The sequence below is a fragment of the Patagioenas fasciata genome, chromosome 5 (assembly GCF_037038585.1).
Source record: "Patagioenas fasciata isolate bPatFas1 chromosome 5, bPatFas1.hap1, whole genome shotgun sequence".
Lineage (NCBI taxonomy): Eukaryota > Metazoa > Chordata > Aves > Columbiformes > Columbidae > Patagioenas > Patagioenas fasciata.
In genome coordinates this window covers 62,161,731-62,185,704 of record NC_092524.1, presented here as the reverse complement: position 1 = coordinate 62,185,704, position 23,974 = coordinate 62,161,731, and the positions used below count along the sequence as shown (strand labels likewise).

The following is a 23,974-nucleotide window of genomic DNA, read 5'->3' as shown; positions in this document are numbered from 1 at the left end:
TTATTGGCTGAAAGAGCTGCCAAATATTATTTCAGCTAAACAGACCTTTGTCCATTCATCTTATGGGAATATACTAATTACCACAAACAAAACATTTCCACAGCAACAGCTTCCACATTTCAAGAGTCAACAACTTTCTCAAAAATTTGGCAGCACAAGATAATCTAGTGTTCGTTCCATATGCAGTTGTCAGAGAGCACCGTGCTAACAAACTAAACTTCTGCGTCCTTTCCCATCTTTCACTGGTAAATCAAGCCACATTGTTTTATTTTGTGCAAGTTACTGGCATTTGAGATTAAAAAAAAAAAAAGAACATTTTAAATGACCAACCTTCAAGCTGTTTCTGAACTCTCCTGAGCTCCTTCAGGATAGAACTGATTTCCTAGAAACAAATGCATGAGAATAGAAAATTAAGCAACAAAGTACTCAACTGATGCAGAAATATAGTCTTACTCCTGCCTATTCTGATCAAGAAGCTTCAAAGTCAGTTCCAGCCTTGTTTGTTTAACAGAAAAGACGAAGCTAGTATCTGTATTGAGGTGCACGGGGACCTTTGCTCTGCATCATTTCACCAAGTGCGACACCACCACCCAGTTCACAGCCACAGTGGCTTTTAGATTTGAAATGCTGGTCACGTCAACTGAACAAAGTCTCCTCCACTTCCTCCTTAATGCCAAATACATGAAGATATTTGTAAACTCAACTCCTAAACCAGACAAAGCAATTGGCCACATATATACCGCTGTAACATCGAGCTACACAGGCCCTGCACGGTGTTGAATGTACAGTTAGCTTTAACCAGATTTGCTGGGTCCGTTATTGTACTGAACTCCCCACTCACAGTCCCCACCAACAGGAGGTCACAAGCACAAACACCACCCTGGGATCGAAGCTTTTTTCTTGACCTATTATCGAACTGCTACAGGTGAAAACAAACATCCAGGAGAAACACCGGTGTAGGACTGAAACTGTGGCAACCACATGGCAGGTGAAGCTTTGGTAGATGTTTAAATGAGGCCTAATGACCCTGAACTTGAACATCTGTTAAGGGACTGGGTCTTTGAAGACTAATCACAAAGGGAGAGGGGAAGAGTGTGGTAAAACCCAACAGCTGAAGGAATACATTTTGTCACCCTTCAAACAGCAACAAATCTAACAGTTCAACACATGCAGGTGGACTAGAAATTTCAGAAAATTATTTGAAAGTGGCTAGAGCTCGTTATTTTGGTCTCTTACAAAGCTTTCATGGACAAAGGCCCTCCATATTTCATTTGTTTGTATGGTCTTACCTTGTTAGATGTCTTCAGAATTGGCACTTCATTTTCTGAATTAATTTTGGCCTCCATCTCCTCCCAGGTCCTTTCTGAGTTTTGAAACAGAATCCTGCAGAACAAGAAGTGGAGCAGGTCTTAAAATTGCCATCCAAAAGCTGCTTGTTTAAAAGACTTAATTATCACAAGATGTGGCAACAAAGGAGATTAGTGGATTAGCAACTGGACAAAGTGCCTTTGAGCTGATTTAGGAACAATCCAAAGTCCTTCCCTAACTGATGTCTTCTAGAACTACAAGCTTTGAAGAGACTTCACAAGCTTGGTGACCTGCAGGCTTTCCGAGAGCCTTGGGACAGAGAAGAGAAGACAATCTATCAATTTTCTGCTGTATGTTTGCAAAGGCAATATTTCGGGGTTAAGGCAACAGGCGTTACAAATCCAGCATGAAAATTTCAAAGGGCAAACATACGAGGAAAAGAGATGGCAAATAATCATACTACCCCGAGTTCACTACACACACAGTTTCCTACTTCCAGCTTCCCTGTGTCTTGACAACCAGACTTTCTGAAGTGACAACAGCCTTATATTCTTCCCAAGTGGCCAGCCTCTCCACGCAGGTCTCCTGGCTCCCTTCCCTGACTTCCTACGTGTTGGAATACTCTGATCTTGAGCCTGGTAGAAGCAGTCCCTGAATGTCAATCAACTATCTTGGGCCCCTTTACCTTCAAGTAGCCTTTCCCACAGGATTTCCCCACACAATTGTTTGACAAGGCCACAGTTGGCCCTATTGAAGTCCAGGGTTGTGATCTCACTTGCTATTCTGTTCCTGCCACATGAGATCCTGAACTCCACCATTTCACGGTCGCTGCAGACAAGGCAGCCCTCAACCTTTACTGCTTCAACCAGACCCTCCTTGTTAGTGAGGATGAGGTCCAGCAATACACCTCTTCTAGTTGGCTCATCCACCACTTGCATCAGGAAGTTATCGATGCACTGGAGGAACCTCCTGGACTGTGGCTGGCCGGCCGAGTAGTCCTTCCAGCAAACATCAGGGAAGTTAAAATCCCCCATGACAACCAGGGCTTGTAATTGCGAGGCTGCTCTCAGCTGCCTATTATCTTCCACAAGCAGCAAGTAACAACATTTCAGGATAGAGACAAAGTTACTTACTTCATTTTTTCAGCTAGGTTTTCTGTATTTTCACGGATTGTATGTGATAACTGGGAAACAGGGTTCAACATCAGATTGTCAAATATCACCTAAAATATAAGGGCAAATCAGAAAACTTTTTAGCAAAAGCGGCATATTACAAAACTGGAAATTTTTTACAGTTAATGATCTCCACTGAAACATCTTTATCTATGTGGATAATACTTGAAGCTCAAGGGAGATTAAGATGATGTGCAGCTTTGTTGCAGCACTTTGGCAAAAAAATACTAACTCATTCAGATTTTTTTCTAGAGACAGAGACACATAGTGGTCTGCAGTAACATCAGTATTTTAAGCATTTCTGAAAGAAAAGCTGAAGGCTTTCCAAGCCTCACAGGCACCTCCCTCCCAAAAAACCCCAAAAGCCAAATCAGAATGCAAGAAGGCCCACAAGCAGTATCACTGAAACCATCTAATGTGATTTATATGAGTTCAAGTCACCTTCACAGCCAGATAGCCCACCACATTACAGTCTGCTTTATTAAAAACAACAAAACCAAGAAATGTGAAATATTCAAGCCCTGTGGCTGAGTAGGGCTCCCCAGCTTCTGCTGAGGACACTGAGGGCACTCTGAACCCACACCTTTTATTCAGCCTTGGCACCTCTCCACAGCAGCGGGGCATTGCTTCTACCAGCCATGGAACAGGACCAGTACCTCCCAGTTCTCCCCAGCACCATCACCTCATTACACCTTCAGTTTCAGGCTTCCTCACCCTTGAGCATCATCCCAGTGATTACCCTGCTCCCACAGCCTGGGAAAACTGCATCAAATTGCATATGTTGGAGCGGGCAATGCAGAAGAAGTGGCTTGCTGTCTGCACGGCACAGCACCCAGCTGTGCCACAGCTGCAGAAACTCCTCCTAAGGTCCAGATTCTGCCACTGCTGCTCCGTGGGCAGCTCTAACCAGGATGCCGGTTGTAGAAAAATAAGGTGCCATTAAACTATCTGTGCGGCAGATTTTGAAGTTGAGATTTTTGTGGTTTTCTTTAAAATAGCAGTGAAATAGCTCAAGTGTGCTCTGACACTAAATGCCTCCTCCCAAACGAGTGGAGTTTTACACAAGAACGGAAACTTCCAGTCAGTATGGGCAAGAAGAGTGATTCTGTTCCCCCTCACCTTTTGTTTTTAAACACTATACTACACCTACAAGTCAAGGCTAAAAACGCATTTTTTTGAGTAGCCTCCTTTGGCAGCTTAGAAAGAGTAGGCACATATACTGCAGCTTAAAGAAATGTCACAAATAAAGTAAAGAAAAAGGTGGCCTGCCTCCTCACGGTTTCTTGTCCTTGTTTTTCTTGAGGGATCCTCTTCTCTATTATCGTTCATATTTTGGTCAAAATCCTTCAGTTCCACTGATCCCGGAGGCACCTTCTGGTAGTTCAGACTTGCTTCTGGAATGTGCTGCACCAACTTGGAAACAATGAGTAATGAGTCATTAAAAATGAGCAGGGAAGGAGGCACACAGGCACTCACTGCAGGTATTACAGATTTTCAGGCAAGCCCCAGAGGAGCACTGATTCATTTAAATCTTGTTCAGACAGGTATGGGTTCCTAAGCAAATTACTAGACCCCAATCCTGCAAGCATTTACCCACTGGAGTAATCCTACTTAGTGGAGCTATTCCATTATAATTTTGAGTCTTGAGCGGATAGTTGAAAGTACATCTTTGCCCTTTTTGAATTTAGCTAAAACTCAAAAAGAGCCAGTTTTCCCATATCTTATGTTTTAATATATCAATGCAACATTAAAGCCACACTAAAATTAATCAGAAACCATTTAGTAACACATGGGAGAGATGAAAAAAGCAATATAAAACCACTGATAACACAAATAATTAACAGGAAGAACAGAAAAGACAAGACTGGTTGACTGACAGGCAAAAACTAAAAGAAGGGGAGGAAAATAACAGTGACAAGACAGAGATATAAAAATAATGGGATGGAAAGTGCACCTGAGATGGATATGCCAGCCGAAAAGATCTACGAGCAATCTGTGTTAAAACAGAAACAAAGAGATCAATGCTAGTGAATGGCTGTGACAGCAAGTATCAAAGAGAACACATGGTTATTTTGTGTTGACGTTCCCAAAAGCACATTCCTGAGGACCAGGACTTGATGCCCACCCCCCGCATGCACTGAAGCCCATGGAGGTCCTTGTCACCAACCAGCTCTGTGGCCTTGGGCAGCCTCCCAGTTACTGCAAAATGGACTGTGCTGAGTGAAATCCAGCAGCCCTCGGAGCACAGAGAAGGGGCTGAACAACCCATCCACACAGCCCTTTGGTTGGCAAAGCACATGGCTCTTGGAAGGAGACAGTGTGCCATCCAAGGTCCGGGCTCCCCACACTCCGTGCAATAGCACTTGGGTTACACACAGGCAGAGGTCAGGAGATACGATGGCACAGGGGCACAACAGCCAAGATATTTAGCTAATAAGCTTCTCTCTTTTAAGCATCTTTTTGCAAAGTGCAGAAACAGTAAGTCAGGCTGCTTGTAGCAGTGAAACAGTGCCAGAAGGGAAGGAGATATTCCTACAGTCCAGTAGTTCTCAGCACAACCAGCTGAAAACACAGTGAGGACAGCACCTGCTCCACCATCATCAGGAGACTTCATATGTCAACTACTCTCTTCTCCTCACACCTTCTGTTCCGTCACACCCGTAAGCATTTCCACTTGTCACACCACCACTCATACTGAGTACGTTAAACAACGACTTAACAAACATTACTGGGCTCTTAGGTTTTTGCTATGTCATTATCAACTTTTTTAAAAAAAGACCAAACAAAACGATTCCATACAGGGCTACAATTTGCAGAAGTGGCCAGTGATGTGGGGTGACTAACTTGACTATGCTCGCAGCAGCTGCTCGGCTCTGCAGAAAGCTGAGTCCTGTAAAACCCACACACCCACAACCTAAGGCTTCCCAAACAACCCTTGCCTTTGGTAGACAGGAAACATTAAGGTTTCATCCTTGCTGGACTCTTGTTTTGTTTGTTTGTTTGGGGTTTTTTTGCTTAATTTGTAGCAGTACTCAGCTCAGTATGCAAAGAATCTGCGTTATTATAAACTATACAGCTGAGGCTACAAAAACAAACAAAACCACTCCAAACAAGAACTGGGGAAACTGCAAACCTCCAAGCCAACACTGGACCTGAAAAGACAGGACACAAAGAATAAGGTTTAAACCTAAGGCTCCATCTTAACTTTTAAGAGAACACTCATTATTTTAATATTTAATCAAGTTTTGTAACAAAAGTAATTTGAAAAGCAATTCATTTGAGGCTGACAACTGCTATGCCACACACTGGTCCAAAGTGAAGCTTCTGGTACAGCATTAAACCCTCAAAAGTGATTCCAGCATCAGTACTTATTTTTCCTGCATTTTCCCCCACTTTTTTAGAACAGATATAAATATGTAACAGCAGAAAATCGAGAGCTACCAGAATGGCACACAACACTGTAGGAGCCAGAGTGGTATATGAGACAGTCGCACGCAGCAAACATTTCTTATTCACACACTTCCTTTTATCAGATATTTCAATACATAACTATTATAACTACAGCAGCTATTTTCCATTATTATGTCCTTTCCTAGAATATTTAATATGAAGTTGTTTAATAAATATTTGTAAAATTCACAGTACTTAGCATCACACAGACCTATCTTCAGATATTTCCCAGCGGCTTCCCTGCAATAAGCCCAACTAATTATTTCAGCACAGATTCAGCAGCACCTAGACGGAGGGAAGCATGTCTGCTGATTCTAGTCCGATTCCAAAGATGAGATGTGTGTTTATTAAACCCACATCAGTTTATATTTCTCCCATTCATAATGTGACCCCCAAGCTGCACTTTTCAGGATCTCAAGCTATTCAGGATTCAGCTTCACATCTCAGCATCGCCAGTAGAAACTCCTGCTGATTTAACCTGCTCCTGGCTATCGCTAACACAGGGCAGCTCCACTGATGTGCGGTGGCATTTTGGATGTAACCTAAGTGTGCTCCCAGCCGCCGGGCCTGCTGAAATCAGGGTGCTATCCAACCCTGTTTGGAATGAAGACTTAAAAGTCTTTAGGGTGGTTTCAGTCACCACTGGCTGAACACACCAAATATTATGGCTCCTGATCTCTCTTCATAGGCTCCTGCCAGTGCTTCTTCCTTTACACCACTGTGAGGTCTCAAAAACTGGTCAACCACTGGGTACTGCTGGGAGCATTGCCTACAGTGCAGCACAGCCCTACAACTGCTGTTCTGACTGCAGTGAGGGGATGACGGGTACATCCCACACAGCAGCGCTGCAGAGCCACATCGCAAAGAAACCCCCAACTCGCCTGGGTCTGAGCAATCCTGGCTTTGTGATCCTGCCATTCAGCATCACAACCATCATTTCTGCACCAAAACACTGTGTTTTGCAGGTGTTTCTCCTCTAGCAGCAGAGGACGTGTCCCTCTGTATGGGTTGACTTATGGTTGTACCCTTCAGTGGCACCTGACTGAAAAACAGGTACGCTGGAAGGAAGCGAGTGCTGAGTACTGGCCATTACCAACCCACAGCAAACATTTAATTTGCAAGTCAGAAGTAAGGCAGATATGTCACCTTAACTGCTTGAAAAGAAAGGCAGTTTTTCAGGTGTGGCACTTGCAAGGAAACAAAGCAATAAAACACTATCTCAGAGCCTAAAGTTATTGCGAAACATTTGTGCGCTGCAGTTCCAAACAGCCCCAGGAAAAACCCCTCCCTGAGCAGGCTGCAGCTCACCTCGGCTTAACACAAGCACAGCCACACCGCCCTGATCTGCTGTGTATCTCCCTAAACTTCTGCTTTGCACCTTCAGTAATAAACACAGCAGGGTCACAGAGCCCCCAAGTACTCTCTTGGCAGGGTAACAGGTTTGGTCCTTAGCTTTGAACTCTGCTTAGGACAGGTCTACAACTCTCACAACAGAGGGTCAGAAGGCCCATCTGAACAGCAGATAAGGAGAGTTGTGTATTTTAAGCCCACACTGGTGGTAGACAGGAGGGAATTTGGATTTAAATAGCAGCAAAGACAATTTTGCTTTGGCAGCTGGAGCGGCCTGGTGACCTTGCAGCCAAGTTTGAGCTGAGCCGAGTCCCTGCGCTGCGGCACTGGTGAGCCAAATTAAGAAATTGCCTCTCCCCTCCCTACTCCAGTGCAGACAAACTGTGTTACAAAGTTTGGGAGCAAACCACAGCTTCACTCAAGTGCTGGAAGACGGCACTTCCCAAGCTAACTTGCTTTCTTCCTCGCCTAACCTGGTGGCTGGAAAGCAGAGCCCCTGCCCTCGCCCATCAATACACAGATGGAGAGGAGTCAAGAAACACCTGCACAGCGTTTCAACAGCCCTGGCACAAAGGACACAGCAGAAGTACGAAACACAGAGCTGATAGAGAGCGCACAGCCATCAGCACCTTGTCAGAAACAAGAAGGGAGACTCAGGCTTCCTGGTACAGCAGCACAGCACCCCCCTCCATCCTGTTCCTCAGATGCAAACTTCAGCGACATTAAGCCAACTGCAGGCCATGAGATACTCAGCAAATAGTACAGGGAATTTAACATTTTGACACTGGGGCACTCCTGCTTTCTGGAGGCATCGTAAGAATGCCCCAAACAAAGGCTAAGCCTTCCCAGATCTTGACCCATGCAGCCCACTCCCACCTCTTGCAGGGTGGGTGGGCACCGGGGAGGGCAAAATAAAGAGCACCCTAAATAGACTGCAGTCAGTCTTTCTGGTGGTGTTTTTAAAGGATGAAGGTTTTTCAGTGCGGATGTTGCCCTAGTCTGCCACCATAACTGTGCCCCACGTACTTACAAGCATTCAGAGGCAGAGATTTCTGTCCTTCGGGGTCTTACCTCTTCTCTCGCTGATATGGTGGAAGCAGGAGTGTTGGGCACAGAGCTGAGGGAGGTGCTTGGTCCCGTCCCCGATGAACTCTGCGAGTCCCCATCTCCAGCAACATCATGAATCTCTCTAGCAAGGATGGCAACATCCTTCACCAAGGTTTGGCTGAGCCTGAAGCACAGGGAAAGCAGCAGAGTCATTAGGACACATGATGCGACAAGCCTCATGTTCATAAAATATAAGAAGAGCAGCCACAAAAAGTTTGTGGGAACTTCTGCAGAGGCTATGGAGAGCAGGCTTTTTTCAGGGGTGCCTTGGCAGGGTGCTGAGGAACACTCTGTCTGCATACAAAATACATCTGCTCTCCTCCTGAACCCAGTTTCAAAGCAGAGATTTGATTAAAAGCTAATTCTACCGACTACACACTACCAAAAAGTACTGGAGACAATCCATAAAGAAGCTTTATGTTATTGCTCCTCCACCCATCCACTCTATTTTTTCTTCTCTCTCTCTCATTTTTTTAGGAGAACACAGTCAATTTTTATTCCTGGGACTTCTTTGTTACTTAAATAAAAAAATCTCAAATCCTCTTTCCTTCTTTCTTGTGGTATATATCAAACTATGCCTCCACGTTCTCCAGAAGGGTGGAGGGATTACCAGGGTAAGCACAGCATACCTTAGAGAGATCTGGTTTTCAGAAACCAGGTCTTGAGACTTCAAGTCCCTCGACAGGTGTCCAGTTAATACTCAGCGATTGCACCTCTACTTGCTCTAGATCTCAAAAAGAGTTTCTAAGTCTCTGGATTGTTGCTAGCAGAGCTTAAAAAAAAACCCAAACCTTCAGACCAAAAGTAGCTGTTGTGCTAATGTTAAAGAAAAGTTTCTGAGAAAAAAAAAATAAATCTTACAGCTAGCCAGCTTCATATGAAAGACACTTTCTTTAAATGAAAAAAAAAAAACAACAAGCAAAGCAATAAAACTGTCATTTCATCACATGTCCTCAGAATGAAAATGCATAACTGAGCTAATAAAAAGCAGTTTGATCTGCCTGCCTAAGGTGCCCCCTGTCCATGTTGGTTTGGATAGAGCTGTCACCCAGCACATCCATTATGTGATTCACTTACTGTAAACAAGTCACATTTTCCCTTTTAACTCTCCCCGACTCCTCTAAACCCCTCCCAGATAATTTGGGAGCAGCAACGGAAATCAGAACTGCAATTACGAAGCAGACTCTATGACCGAGCCCTGCAATGTGCAGCGCCAGACAAGTCTGACGCAACCATTTATTTATAGCTGCCACAACCCGAAGCCGGGAACACTGCCGGGAGGGAAACGAGTGTCTCCCGCACGCACAGTTTGTGTGGCACAGGTAACACGGACTGGTTTGGAGGCTGACACACTTTCTAGCAGCCTGACAGCAACGTTCACGCAAGAAAATCCCTTTTGAGATCAGTGCAGCAAGTGACACGAGTGACGTAGAAATGCTGACCCAAAGAAGACAGAGGACGGCTTCCTCAGTCAAAAGTATTCCAAGTATGACCAGTACAATGGAAGACCAGTATTTCTGGAAAGTTGGCATAACACAGTTGCATATTAGAGATGTCAAACCTCAAATGCCGCTGTTTAAAAAAAGAATCTATTTGTTTTACTGCCGAGAGGTCCTCCAGGCAACCACCAGACCACCAGTACACAATAGGTCCCGTATCCAGGAACATCAAGCTAAGAAATGACTCATTTATACACAGGGGCCCAGACAGATTTTCTTGTTCGGATTCAGTTGTGCAAAGCAAAGGGGTTTCTGCCCCGCAGTGACTGCTGACTGCTCCCTCACCCGCCTCAGGCAGAGCAGCTTCAACAGTTTACATGTTCAGTCATTGCTAATCCATTTGACTTCCTCTGCAGAGAATTAGGACAGTTCACACCAACCAGTCTGTGCACACACGGTGACTTCCAGCAGCAAGCAGAGATAAGCAGGTATAGACAGGTACATCTTTTGGCAGAGCTAAAAGAAGATACGCATCCACAGCTTGAACAAGAAACAAACCAAGATACAACCCAGCTTCCCTGCACCTTGGCGTTTGCTAGAGATGGTGCAACCAGCACAGGCTGTAAAACTTCATGAAAACCTTCCAAGTTTGAACATACTGATGTTCGGATACATAGGAGATGGGGGACGTGCAACAAGAGAGAGTGTCTCTTCTTCTACCTCCACCCCTCCATTTGTTTTGAACATCAAAAAAACCTCAATCCATTTTCAGCATGAGTCAACGCACAAAACCCCACCTCACCTGGCTATTTCTGCGATCTCTGCTGTTTGCGCCATGAAGTTGTAGGGGTCTGGGTGGTCATCAAAATCTTCATCATCATCCGTTTCTCTGCCGTTGTGCTTCTGCTTGCTCAGCCCAGAGCCACGTAACCTCGGTGTCTGAGTGGCTGTTGAAGTATGGGAGCGTTTGTGTTTAGGGGAGCTGTGATTTGAGCCATATTCTTCCTCCGAAGTAGAAGTGTAATCTGAACCCTGTGGTCTCCGCCTTGATGCTTATAAAAAATGAATTGGTTTCAGACCGAAGACAGTAGTAAAGAATAACTACAACAGGGCAAAAAGGTAACACAAAACAAGCCTGAGAACACACGGAGAGTTTCTGTGCAGATTTTAAGCCAAATGGCACATTCTCAGAGCTTATTTCAAAGTTGAGCGCTTCTATCTTCACTATAAAAATTCAGAGTGGGAGATCCCAATGGAAAAGTAAAATGACTGTGTTAACAACTCCATGTAGTAAATTACCACAGCCTTGGCTTTCCATGCACAGAAGCTCTGTGTATAAGTAGCACACATTTGAGACTCCTCATAGTCCCACAGAAGTCCTCTTCTAAAAAGAGCCCAATTTTCAAGCCTGCAGACACCTTTCCAATCAGCTGAAAGTACAAGCAAAAGGAGGGGTTTTTGAGTGAAGAACAGACTATGGTGTTTGGTGTTATTTGCAAGAGTCCACACCCCCACGTTCACCTCCTGCCTCGCAATTCACCATTAATGTGTTCATCCAGTCAGGTCTGGCTCCGCTGCCCAATTCTCCCAACCGGTTCTGCAGATGTGAAGACACCCAGGTCCTCCTTGTATGGGAAGGATCGAGATGTCCTTATTTGAAAACTGGGCTCCTGGTGTTTGCTGCCTCCCTACACTGTCTACAAACACAGCTTCATTCCCTTCCATCCTTCCCTAGAGAATGAAGACCCACCAAACACAGAACCAGCTGGGTTATTTAAAATTACAATACCTAAAAGCTTCACTGTGTTATCAAGATTATTATAATGCTGAAATACTGCAAGGATATTAAGTCAGCATAATAGATCATACAAACAAAAGTAATTTGGCATATAAGATGCACTTAGAAACTATAGATAATTACTGTATAGTGAAAAAAAGTATTCCTAGATATTGCTATCTCAGCTATAGCTGTATAAATGTCTTATCTTAGGGCTAATATATATATATGAAAAGAAAAAATAAATTTGCTCATATTCCGTCAGCGGATATATAATTTATTCTAAATATAGGTTTAGAATCAGGAGGCCACCCGGTCACTGAACATCAATTTTGAAATGAAGAGTCTGATTTTCAATCCCTGTACACCAAGGGAAATCAGAATTAACGCCCTTCATACAATTCAAATTACACTGTGTAAACAAATCAGATACACAGAGCAGCAGGGGAGACAAGGCCCTTAGCTTTAAAAATTGGTAACTTGGATTATTCTGTTATCTGTGCATTTCACACAAAGTTACTTCAGATGGCCAGGAGATCTACTGGCATTTCTTGTCTCATGGCCAGATAGTTCATTCTGTTCTCTGTTTGCAGGATTAACTTTCTCTCACTGGGAGAGTTGGAAACTATTCTGATTAGCTAAACACTTTAAGAAATCCTTGAATAAATGAGCCACATCTGCCTCCTTACTCCCAGGGCTTTGACACTCAACGCTTGTATCATGCTAAAAAAAAATCTCTTGATGCCACAGTGCAATACTTTGGTTTATCAATGTTTGCCCCAGGAATAGGGTGCTAGGTGTTCATTCATTATATCTATAATGGCATTAGTACAGGAACATGCATCACGCACTTGGTGCAGCACTAGGAAGCATGAAGCACACCAGCACACTGAGAGCTTGCGCAAGGCCCACAATCCGATCAAGGAATTAGGAGGTTAGTATTTTAAGAGCAACTAATTCAGAGGAAGGATAAGCATCATCTGCTGCAACTATGCACAAAGGAAGGTGTTAGCGTGCTGCTACAAAGCGCTGGAAATCAAAAACCAATTCATTTAAACCAACTGATCATTGTTCTCCAAATGATTTGCAGTCTGTGGTCCAAAGGCAGAGAGAGTGCAAAGAGTGCCTCCTGTTTGGAAAACTCTGACCACATTATTTTGCTTTAAATTTGTTACTGTTTAACAAGAAGTCAATAATAGCATCATCTCAAAAAAGGCAAGAGAAGAGACTGTACATACTCTTTTAGCTTGTCCACATTCTGATTTACATGCATATACAAATGTGTAAGAAGAAAATCATTAAAAGGGAAGCTGGATGCACTAAACCAATCCAAATCAAAACAAGCAGCAAATAACATTTTTAGCATGCAATAAAAATGAATACTGCAAGAAGGATAATTATTTCAACTGTATGAAAGTATATAAAAAGTATACAACCCAGAACTCTATGACTCCATACAAAAAACACAGATCTCATGAAAATACCATCCCTCTCAGCAGGCCTGGGAAAACCAGCCAAAGTTGTCTTCCCATCCCTTGTCCCCTCATCATTCCTAAAAACCTAAGCAAACACATCTGCTTTGCCACATCCGTGGTAAGTCAAGAAGTACGGGTATAGACCAGGACTTAAACCGAAGGTGTTGGGGACAATCTCTGGTTCCCAATTACCATGTCAGAGTGGTCATCTGCATTGTCCACACTATTTAATTAAAGGTTTCAATATGAGAAACACTGATATTGCAAGAGTGTGCTGAGTGCACAGCTAGGGGACAAGACAGCCCCCAAACCTCCACCATGGGGGAAACACAACTGTGGCACCTGCCTTACCTATGGCAAAAGGGAAAGAAATCAGACAGCAGCGTAAAACTCCTGGGACAATCAACATGTAGCATCTAGCTCCATATTTGCATTTATGGGAAGAACATGGGAACAGCTTTCACAACAAAAGTGCATTTATTTTTTGTTCTCTTGTTTCAGATAACTTCAAACCAGTCAGCTTGGACACCAGCTGTCATCAATACCATTGCAAGCTCTCTTGGAGTAAACTTTGAATCTTAGAAGTCAAACTAAACAAACTAGAAATCTTTGTAGCACTGAAAAGGCATTAAATTCTTCCTATTTAACAGAAAAATGGCTAATGTGCTCCTGTCAAATGGCAATTGGTAACCCAAAAAACAGTCACTGAAAAAAAAAAAAAAACCAAAACGTAGCTATTTGCAATATCCTCAGAGACAATGCCACAATAATATCCCACTGAATATGAGAGATGCTCTGCTGTTTCCAAACCCACAAGAAATCTCAATGTCTGTACCACTCCTTAATTCCAACTTTCATACTCACCGATGCAGCGCTCGTGTTACTGAGATACCAATCCTGGGGAACCATGTGCAGCCTATAAATCAGAAAGAGGGCAGTAGGAGACGAACATAAAGCACGAGCACTTACTGGACGAGGAGGAATACTTGACACTGCTGGAGCGGGTCCTGCTGAAAGGCTGCTTCACGGAGGCAGCGGCTGCTGTTTTCCTCGCTGCGGCTCTCACCTCTGAAACACCCGTCTTCCGATAGGACTCCACACTCCGGCCTGAAAACCCCGTCCTTGACTGTGCCGTCTCAGAGTCACTGGGCACCGTAAATGAACCTGCTCGTTTCCTCGGCATGGCGAGGATGTCCAGCCGGGAGAGTTTCTTCGTCTCTGTAGACTGCTTGGGGCCCTGAGCGGTGGCTTCAGGGTTGGAGGCTGTTTTCTCAGTATCAATGCACTCATTGTCTGAAGCATCTCCCAGCCGGGCACGACGTAGCTTCGAGGCCCTTGTGGGTCTTGGGGTGGACAAACTGTTGGAGCGGGTGAGAACTTGCTGGATCTTCTGCACATTCGATGTCGTTTTGCTGTGGTCCTCCTTGGTGGCCTGAGTAAAAGGTTTCCTTCTGGGAACTGGCCGGGTTACCGAGTGCTCGTGGTCAGACACAACCGCGTCAGGGACCGGCAAGTAGGGCAAGCTCGAGCTTCTCTCATCATCCGTGAAGTCAAGTGACCCTTGTGTCCCAGCACTCCGCTTCATCTGGAAGCGTTTGGTGGCCTCCACGTGGTTTGATGCCTCCGGTGCTTGTGTCTTCCGCTTCTCTGTCAGCCTGTCCCGAGCGCTGGGCTGCCCGCACTGGTCCTGGATGGATGGTGTGGAGGAAGATTTCTCCTTCTGCAAACTCGCAACCGCTTTGCGCTTCGGAGCGCTCGTTGGGACATTTTTGCCACTCACCAAGCTGACCGTGCTGGCAGTATCCACGTCCGAGTCCCCTGACAAGGAGTCCTCCAGCTGACCAGCAGTTTCTGAGGGCTCCAACTGTTGGCTTTGACTAAGTAATTTGGCTTCCAGTGCTGCCAAAGCAGTTTCAGTGTCCTTAAGGAGAAGATGAGTCTCCTGACCAAAGTCCATACGAGTTGACCGGACAGCCTCTAAATCCTTAAGCAGAGGGTGACTTGAAATATGTGGGAGTTTATTTTGAGGAACACCAGTGTTCGATTTATCTTTGGTAAAACTTTCTTGTCTAACAAAAGATGATGTTTCCTTTCCTGCCATGTTTTCTTGATCTTGAGGAAGACTCTGATGAAGGGAAATAACCACTTTCCCAGCTGCATTTATGTAAGCACTAACATCTTTGACTGGTGGTTTTCCAGGAGCTGGTGTGCCAGCAGACTTGAAGGAAAACTCCTGATCCTTGCTGTCTTTTTCTGCTCGAGCATGGGACATGTTCAGAGAGAACTTGGATGGAATCCCCACATCATTGCTGTCATCACCAATGTAGAACGAAGTAGAAATTGGCTCACTTACAGCTCTCACATTTGAGACTCGGGAGGATCCTGGCTGTCGGCTCTCTGATCTTGCGTCTTCTCCCATCTGCTCTAGCATTTTATTGTTCTCTTTATATTTCTTGCCTTTTTCCAAGCTGAAGCCATCGTCAGATCTGCTGGCATCACTGAGGCTATCTGGATCCAAGTCTTCTTGGATGAAGAGGCGGCTGCTGGTATCACCATAGGCTTCCACACAGTGGTCCTTCACGATGGTTCTCTTGGTAACCTCAGAATAAGAATCCTGGCAAATCAGGACCGTAGGAGTGGGGCTGTCCAATTTATCGCTTGGTGGGAGTTGGGGAAGAAGGCGCCTTGTTCTCAAGGGAGCAGCGTTTTCTGGTTCCCCAGGTTTTGGGGCTGCACCATTTTCTGAAGAGAGTTAAGTGGACAAGAATCAACTGTTGTACAACTACAGCAATTATTTATTTAAAAAGAGCTTGATCCCACAAAGTGCAAGTCCACAACAGTGTTTAGAACTAAGCTTTTATGCAACATGAACATCAGTGGGGCCTGGCTGGTGCTTGCAGCATCAGGTTTATCAATACAGACACCATACTTTATTACTTTGGTGGATCAGAGTGCTCAACACCTTCCCTGTCTCAAGGTAGGATTTCAGGCTCATCTTCCCGAATATACCTCTCAGTACAAGCACATACTTTAGATGATAATGGCGGTGCGGGCATTTATCTACCATAACGGCTGGACTTGATGATCTTAAAGGTATTTTCCAATTAAAATGATTATAGGATTCTATAAATCAGGCCACAGGAATAAGACGAAAGGTCATCAGACAAACCTCTACAGTTATGCAGTGTTTCAAGTGTCATTCTACACAACACAGCCCATTTGACTAAATAGATGGTGTTTTTCACAGTATAAGTTCTCATATAATCATATCCCACAGCAAAGTTTGAGGAGAAAGACCTCATATCAATTAAGACGTTTTGAATTAGAGCTCACCGCCCCAGCGTGGGTGGGCTTATCAGTGTGGACACATTTCATAAAATGAGTGCTCTTGTTTCTCCCATATCTGATACTGCCTCTAAATACCAAGATAACTGGTTATTTGACTATGGTAATATTTCAAACACTCCAGGAGTCAGGTTCCCACACAATGTGAAAACAGTGGTCGTGACCTCCAAAACAAAGGTTTCTTCTAATCTTTACTGTGTCTATCTATAGCTGTTAATGGCATGAGGGTAATGGCAAATATTCCCAACCAAAAAAGGGTGAAAACGTTTACAAAAGCCAACAAAACATTGTTCTTCCTTTCTCATGTTTCAACAGGACCTGGGGCTCTGTAAACTGCCTTCCCAGCTACAAGGGGAGCATGATCTCCTCCCACTCCCCTTCTTCCCTCCATATCCTGTTTTCTACACTAATCTACACACTTCAAACCTACTACCCTACAGCAAATCCCAGAATAGCCTAAAATTCCCAGCACAGCCAGACACAAGAAAAGCAGAAGTCAGCAATTATGTCCAAGATAACTTGTAAATGGTTTTCATTTGGCATCACAAGGCAGTCTCAAGAATCACTACTCAGGGCTAGTTAACACCCAAGAAGGCCCTTGTGATCTTTCTCTTTCCCAGGTGTCCTTTAGTCATAATCAACATAACATTTAAGAACTTCTCAGATGAGTCTGAAATGCAAACCAGAGGCTATCTCCATCATCATTCCACTGGGAACATTTCACTCTCTCCTTCTTATCCCCAAATACATTAGCTACAACAGAAAATAAGTCACAGCCAGATGCACAGGAACCCTTAATTTCTGCTTTTCATATCCTCCTGGCTTAGATTTAGTCATCTTCAAACAGTGATGTCAGGATAAGACTTACCTGCACCTCCGTCACCCTGCCCAGAGACAGGTTCAGAGTAACTGTCTGCAAGGCTTGCCCACCTAGACACCCACTTCTGGCTCCCCTGAGATGCTGCAGACATCTACAACGAGATGGGGAAGGCAGCGTGAGAAATAAAGTTCGTAAACCAAACCCAGGCCACAAAATCTCACCTCTCATACACACACCACTCAGCCTCCTCCAAATGGAAATCAATCTATGCATCACATTGCCGTCCAGACAGAAAACCCACCTACATCTCCACCATCCCAGCAAATCTACCTGGACTGCCCGTACCTTCGCATCAGCCTGAGATCCACTCACAACTTTTGAGGCAAGTGCCTGGAGCAAGGGTGACTTCTGACTAGTGCCATTTTCACTGATTAGGTGCTGATGAGAGCCAGAGTCATCTTTTTCTCCTTTAATTATTGGTCTAAAGGCTGAAGAGATTCTGGAAAATTCAGGAGACTCAAAAACACCAAAAACCTGTAAAGGTTTGCAAAGGAAAGATTAAAAAACAAGAAAACTGAAAAATATTAGCCCAAAACCTAATCCATAAAGCATTAAGTCAAATCCCAAAGGGCCAGAAACACTTGCCAACACTTCCATGCAAGCTAAGTAAATAATTTTCTTCTCTGTTCCACAGTAGCAGTTTTAAATACACTCATTCATAGTTCATCCCACTCACTCCCACCTTTCCTCTCACCCTCATTACTTTGGTGTATTGCCTGTAACAATAGTAACTTTCACTGAAAAGGAGTCCCTTTTCAACCCTGAGAAATTCAGGGTGTGTCAGGAAAGCTCTTTTCCAGCTAATTCACGGAGAATTAGAAAAAGCTGAAAAAGCTCCATCAGAGACTGTAGCAGCAAGTGGGTTGAGCAAAGCAGCCTCACACTGACACGTGAGGACCTGGGAAAAGATGCATCTCAGAGAGGGGTGAGAGTTTGAGCTGGCTGGCCAGATTCCCTCTGGAGAGGCTTTCCTAGAGGAGGTGACCAAAATCCATGCCTCCAAATGGCTTGTTTCTCTTCCCTGACTACAAATAGTTCAGAGGAAGATGCCACCACAGACGGTATGTAGGATTGGTTGAGATGACCTTAAAAGTTCTCCACTCTGATTTCTATCTAAAAAAAAAAACATGTGCATTGGGATTGGAGTGGGGAAGAGTCACCTCAAAACCTCAGCGAGTCCAGAATTCATATAATAGTTCTTCCTGAACAGAAACACTGAGGTCCACTTACCAGCTGTTTCCCCAGTGGCAGGTCTGCACTGCACCAAGTTCACGGCAGAGTCAAGTGCAGAACCTGGCCAGCTTGCCTGCCTCAGTCACATGGCTGCCAAGAGTACTCTCCAGAAAATACTGCAATTTTTGTGGCATTTTTCCTTGTATTTCCCCATCAGAGCAATTACCTCATGTCAGGACTAGGGCCTTGCTGTGGCTTGAACACCCTGCCCTGAAAGCTTCCGATCTCATTACAAACAAGATGTAAGGAACAAACATAATAAACAAATGAGTGAGGGAAGCTAGATCCAGGCTCACAGAACACTATACACAGCTCTAAAGCCAGGTTCAATTAAGGCTTCCTTTAAACCTCACCATCCTCCTGCCTACATTTCACTAAATCTTCATAGCCACTTCTCAGTTTTGTTTTCATCATAGACCACAGATGAAAGTTAAACCTGAAAAATCAGCCAAATTTTGGTTTGCCCTGTGGTTGCTTAGTTAGGTGGGGTTTTTTTAAGGCTTTCCCTCATCTCTGGGTTTTGTTTTTTTAGGGTTATCATTCAATTTGCAAAATTCAAACAAGTAGAGATCCATCTAAGATTGCCTCTGCCATAGACCACACCCTTGACTAGCTCAACCAGCTGCCACTTGCCCTGCCAGCAAGCTCTCCCCTTTCTAACCAGGCACAGCCAAACACAGAACCACCTACCACCAAGGCTTGTGAAGGACTGATAGCAGCAGCCCCTGGCCTGTGTTTCCTTTGTCCCACCACGGGGTGCTGCATCAGTGATGGGATGCAGCTCCCATCTTCCTAACAGCAGGCAGGAGGTGATGCAAAGCCAAGGCAGAGGCTTGGGAGCAGCCCTAGAGAGCAGAGCTGCTCTCAGTAGTATCAGCCACATCTTCATTCTGCTCTTGCCTTTCCTCTAAACAGATGGCAAGCCTGCTCTTGCACTTTTGCGTCCAAATCCCATTTTGGAAGCAAGGCAACTCTTTGCTGTGGGCTCACACTGCGGGTTTTTTGTTTGTCGTTTTGTTAGGTTTTTTAAAGATCAGCCTCTCAGTTGGTCCAGGCCTATCCTTAACACAGGTCACCCAGATTTCCCAACCTTAACCATAAATCCCCACTGCTCCCAACAGCTAATGAAGTTAGGCCCTCTAGCACAAGGGTAGAAGCCCAAGCCTTCAGCCCTCAGCTTGCTGGCCAAGCACAGAAAAACAGCATTTACCTGATCTATCATTTTTCGTGCTTCCTCCACCTCTTTATCCTGCGACTCCGTCTCAATGGTGTATGTACCCGTCTCGCTCACGCTGTCCTCCTCATCATTCCTCCTGCCCTGGGCTGACTTTACCTCCGGGGGTGGAGCAGGGGCAGACTCCGGTTCTGATGATATAACCACACGTGGAGCTACCGGCATGGGCAGAGGCGCTGGTTTCTCAATGCTTGGCTTCCCAGACTGACCAGTCTCCCGCAAATACTCAGCCATAAAATCCTGAGCCATCTTAGACTTCCTCCCAATGCTCCCATAAGTTTTGGCTGATGTTCTGGAAGCAGAGGAGGATGAAGAGTTGATTCGATCTTCTGTCTTCTCTCTCTTGAAGGAGCCAGATCTTTGGGTCCCGGAGGAGCTGTTACTGGGTTTGCCTGCCTGGGTGCCAGAGTGGGACTGCGGTACCGCGTTTCCCAGCTTCTCTGCCGGTGAAGCATTCTTACGCTTCTCGACCTTGGTCTTCAGCCCCTGATCGGTGTCGCTCTGGGAGGAGTGAGCGCTGTGCGTGAAGGACTGCGACCGCTTCTTCCGTGGCGTGTCCTCGAAGAACTCGATGACGAAGGCCTGCTTGTTGTGCAGCATCTCGTGGGGATCACGCCTCATCTGGCGCTGCAGCTTGGTTTGCTCCGCCGCACGTTCGCTGCCTGTTGTCGTCTCCTTCTCCGCCTTGGGTGCCACAGGGTCTTCGGAGTCACTCTGTGTCCCGTCCTCGTGCCTATTACCTGGAAACAAGGTATGTAGATTTGACTTCCATATTCTCCATTACCATGGCCCTAACATTACCTCCCAGTTGAAATTTAGCTTTTCAGTTAGAAGAAAAAAACACTTATAGGATTAAACAACTCCAAAAACATCTGCTGTGGCACAGGGATTGCACCCCATCAGAGGAAATAAAAGAGAAGGCATCTGTCTCCTGACCCCACTTTTCACAACGGATTGGCTATCCAAGTTATTAAAAACCAATTCAAGAAATCATTTCAACCCCAAGGGTTTCTGATTTTGTAACGCTGATTGTTTCAGATACCTAATGTTTGCTTTTTCTTTTTTTTATTTAAATAAAAATGATGACATTATTTTCCATTCTGCCCAATTACTGTAGTCCAAGATCACCTCGTTAGGTTCTCTCTGTTACAGAGCAGAAATCTCTCTCCAGGATCAGTAAATAAATCCCGTACGCTGCATTCCATGAAACCAAATCCCCATAATGAAAGACCAGATCAGTGCGTTACAAGTGCATGCACCTCTGAGCACCCAACATATCCCATTCTACAAGGGTGAAATAAGCCAGATACTAACAGAAAAGTGAATTTGCAGGATTCGTTACTTTTTCTGAAGTTTTAAGAACCACACCGTGACATCCCCATGAGTTACACCATCCTACCACCAGCCAAGCAACGTTGAAATTATTACTTAGAGTTCACTAAGCTTCAATAGTTTATTTTTGCCCATGTTAGTGACAACCATCTTTACAACCTTCTCTTTGTATCAGTGATGCTTTGCCCCTCAGCACCTTAGCTCAGGACTCTCAGAAAGTAAGTTAAACAAAAAGTTAAAAGTAAAACAAAAAACAAACCTTTTTTTGGAGAAGGAAACGGGTGTGAAGGCACACAACACGACTCAGTCAACGACCAGGAACCTGTCATCGGGAGAACGGGGAAAGAGATCTCTGCGCTCTAGACTGTAATATGCAGCAAGATATACTGGCTAAAATACCACGTGTTTGAAAGGAAAACTGCTCAAACCTACTTTGCAAGTTCTCCAGACACATGGGTGAAGACCATTTATTACCTCGAGTTAGCTGTGAAAGATTAGAATTTAATACAAGATCCATTCAACCCAGCAGTCAGTCCTCTGAAGAGTCTCCCAACTCCCTCAATGAGGGAAACCAGCAAACTTTGCATTGTGCCCAAGGGCTGATAAGCTTCGTCCTTAGAAGGGAAAGTTCTTAAATTAAAAGGTCTTTGCTAAGAACGCTGCTGAATGCAAAACAGTGGGGACACAGGGAAAACCACCCACCATGCCCATGGATGCCCCAGCAGAACACCATGCATGCGCCCTCAAGCTGTTAAGGCCTGAACTCTCTAGCCTTGACAACAGGCTTTATGTTCACATTGGTCCTGAAAGCGAGCAAATGTTACTAACAAACCCCAACAGTAAGCGTCTCTGATTCCAAAGACCCAAACCTGGTAGGCAGCCAGCAGTAGCCTCCAAGACATCTTCAAAATTATCCCTGTCAGTAGAACACGTTACACAGCTATCGCAGATAAATGACACCCTGTCCTCTGCCAGAGCAGAGCTGGATAAACTCCTCAGGCCACCAACATTGTAGCTTTTAATCACATGTCCAAAGAGTTCATTTCTTGATATGCAAATTACGCATTAAATCACCCCAGCTTCTTTCCAGGCCTTATGGACTGTAAAGAGGCAAGTGCCGCCAGTCTAGTATTCCTGTGCATTGCTCAGGAAAATCCTAGGATGAGCAGCACCTCCCTAACTCCCTAGTTTTCTCCAAGAGGAAAGAGCAAAACTACTGAAACACACTTGTATTCCTGACAATGTTCTCCAGCAAGTCAACAAAATCCAGCACCATAATAACAAAACAAAGAAAAAACACACCACACCACCAAAACCCTCTATCACACAGTCATAGTAGACTGAAAATTAGACCCTAAATAATAAAGCAGGGCACTCCAACACTGTCCCTTATTGGGAAGAACTAGAAACAAGTAATGACAACAAAACAGTTTCATTTCCCAGGGCTGGAATGTGAGATCTCTTTGACCATAGGAGCTTCTCAAAAAACTGCACATAAAACAGCAAGTTGGAGATGCAATACGCAAAACTCTTCATACTATGAGGAGGTTTTTTCCAACAAGGATCAAGCAAATACTCCTGTAAGGCAAAACGAGGTATTGTTCACTTTTAAGAATGACCTCAAGCACAAGTAGGTCTGGTAACCTTCAATAAGATTTTATCACTTAAAGGTGCAGTTAAAACCGACAGCTTTTCCAGAGGTCTGCAAGGCAGCGAGAACATAGGAATCAGTGGTCTCCTCCTAGCTGTTCAGTGCATGGCCCAAGAGCGACATCCAGGCAAGCTCAAATCTTGAAAAATATGTGAGAATCATGCGACTCCCACCAGCTGCACTAAGAACTGGACCCCAAACTGCAATTCAGACCTTTGACCATCTGGTCATCCAACCAAGTAGCTCTGGTCATTACAGCCATCAGGATGATCATACTTTGCCCCTTCTGGACTACAGCTAAAAAGAAGTCATTCATCAGCTAGGAGGAGCCAAGAGAATAAAATCCACTGAAATACCTGTGTTCACCAGTCTGGCTGACCACATGGAAATAATTTTAGACATTTAAAAATCAAAATCCTTTTTCTAATCACTCTTACTGCTGAGCTGGCACTACAGATGTAGAGGAACCAGATTAGCGTGTCCCCAGGCCAGCACCACACATGACTTCAGGGCCAGGTGAAGAGCCTGCTTGCTGGATTCAAAACCATTAACAGTCATTAAAGAGATGCTCTTTATCTTGCAAATTTGGAGCAGAGACAATTAAGTCTAGTTCTCCTTGGCAGGAGAAGGGGTTTCCCCCTTTATTATGCTGCATTTGCATGGCCAGCAGAGAACTATGTCCACATGACAAGACATTTACCCACCTTTAAGCGTCCTCACATGAACCGGCAGGTCACTCTTCGTACTGTACACATCTTCTCCTGGAGACTGCCGTCTCATCAAGCTTGGGTCATTCTGGACAAGCCAGTCGGCCACTTTGCTCTCTGCTGACATCACTTCTGTATGAGCCGGTTCCTTACTATACGGTCTTCTCTGTCTGAGCGAAAATTTAGTTACGTGATCTTTTATCTTTATTTTACCGGGGGTACCATCATCAAATTCAATGGTGAAAGAGGCATGACTCTGTACAACAGGGGTCACTACGGCATCAACATCCTTTGTTGGGATCTCATGGACCTGTGTTTCTGGAGATTTTGATGGCTGCTGAAATTCTTTAGTTGGAATCTCAAAGTAACTTGGCTCTCTCCGGAAGGCAAACACAGACTGTTCTTGGGCATCTCTATAACCAGAAATATTACCATTCAGTTCCTCTTCATGCTGGGTTATCTCTTTTGATCTTTCTGCAAAGGGAAAAAATACACAAACATTAGCTGAAATGGA

At 44.6% G+C, this 23,974-nt stretch overlaps 1 protein-coding gene across 6 annotated transcripts in view; it reads right to left on the bottom strand.

Annotated features, from left to right (window-relative positions):
* CEP170B (centrosomal protein 170B) overlaps nt 1-23,974 on the bottom strand; it is a 58,157-nt gene that overhangs the window by 4,580 nt on the left and 29,603 nt on the right. Inside the window, exons 4-16 of one of the 6 annotated variants that reach the window (XM_065838016.2) lie at nt 23,458-23,934; nt 21,362-21,424; nt 19,747-20,510; nt 17,589-17,777; nt 17,292-17,394; nt 14,048-15,820; nt 10,629-10,878; nt 8,352-8,511; nt 4,435-4,473; nt 3,750-3,893; nt 2,442-2,530; nt 1,290-1,383; nt 331-382 (exon numbers count right to left, since the gene is read on the bottom strand). In XM_065838016.2, coding sequence (XP_065694088.2) covers nt 331-382; nt 1,290-1,383; nt 2,442-2,530; nt 3,750-3,893; nt 4,435-4,473; nt 8,352-8,511; nt 10,629-10,878; nt 14,048-15,820; nt 17,292-17,394; nt 17,589-17,777; nt 19,747-20,510; nt 21,362-21,424; nt 23,458-23,934 — 4,197 coding nt within the window. The remainder of the gene's footprint in view (nt 1-330; nt 383-1,289; nt 1,384-2,441; nt 2,531-3,749; nt 3,894-4,434; nt 4,474-8,351; nt 8,512-10,628; nt 10,879-14,047; nt 15,821-17,291; nt 17,395-17,588; nt 17,778-19,746; nt 20,511-21,361; nt 21,425-23,457; nt 23,935-23,974) is intronic. The other 5 variants (XM_071809715.1, XM_071809713.1, XM_071809716.1 and 2 more) reach the window with 5 other exon arrangements.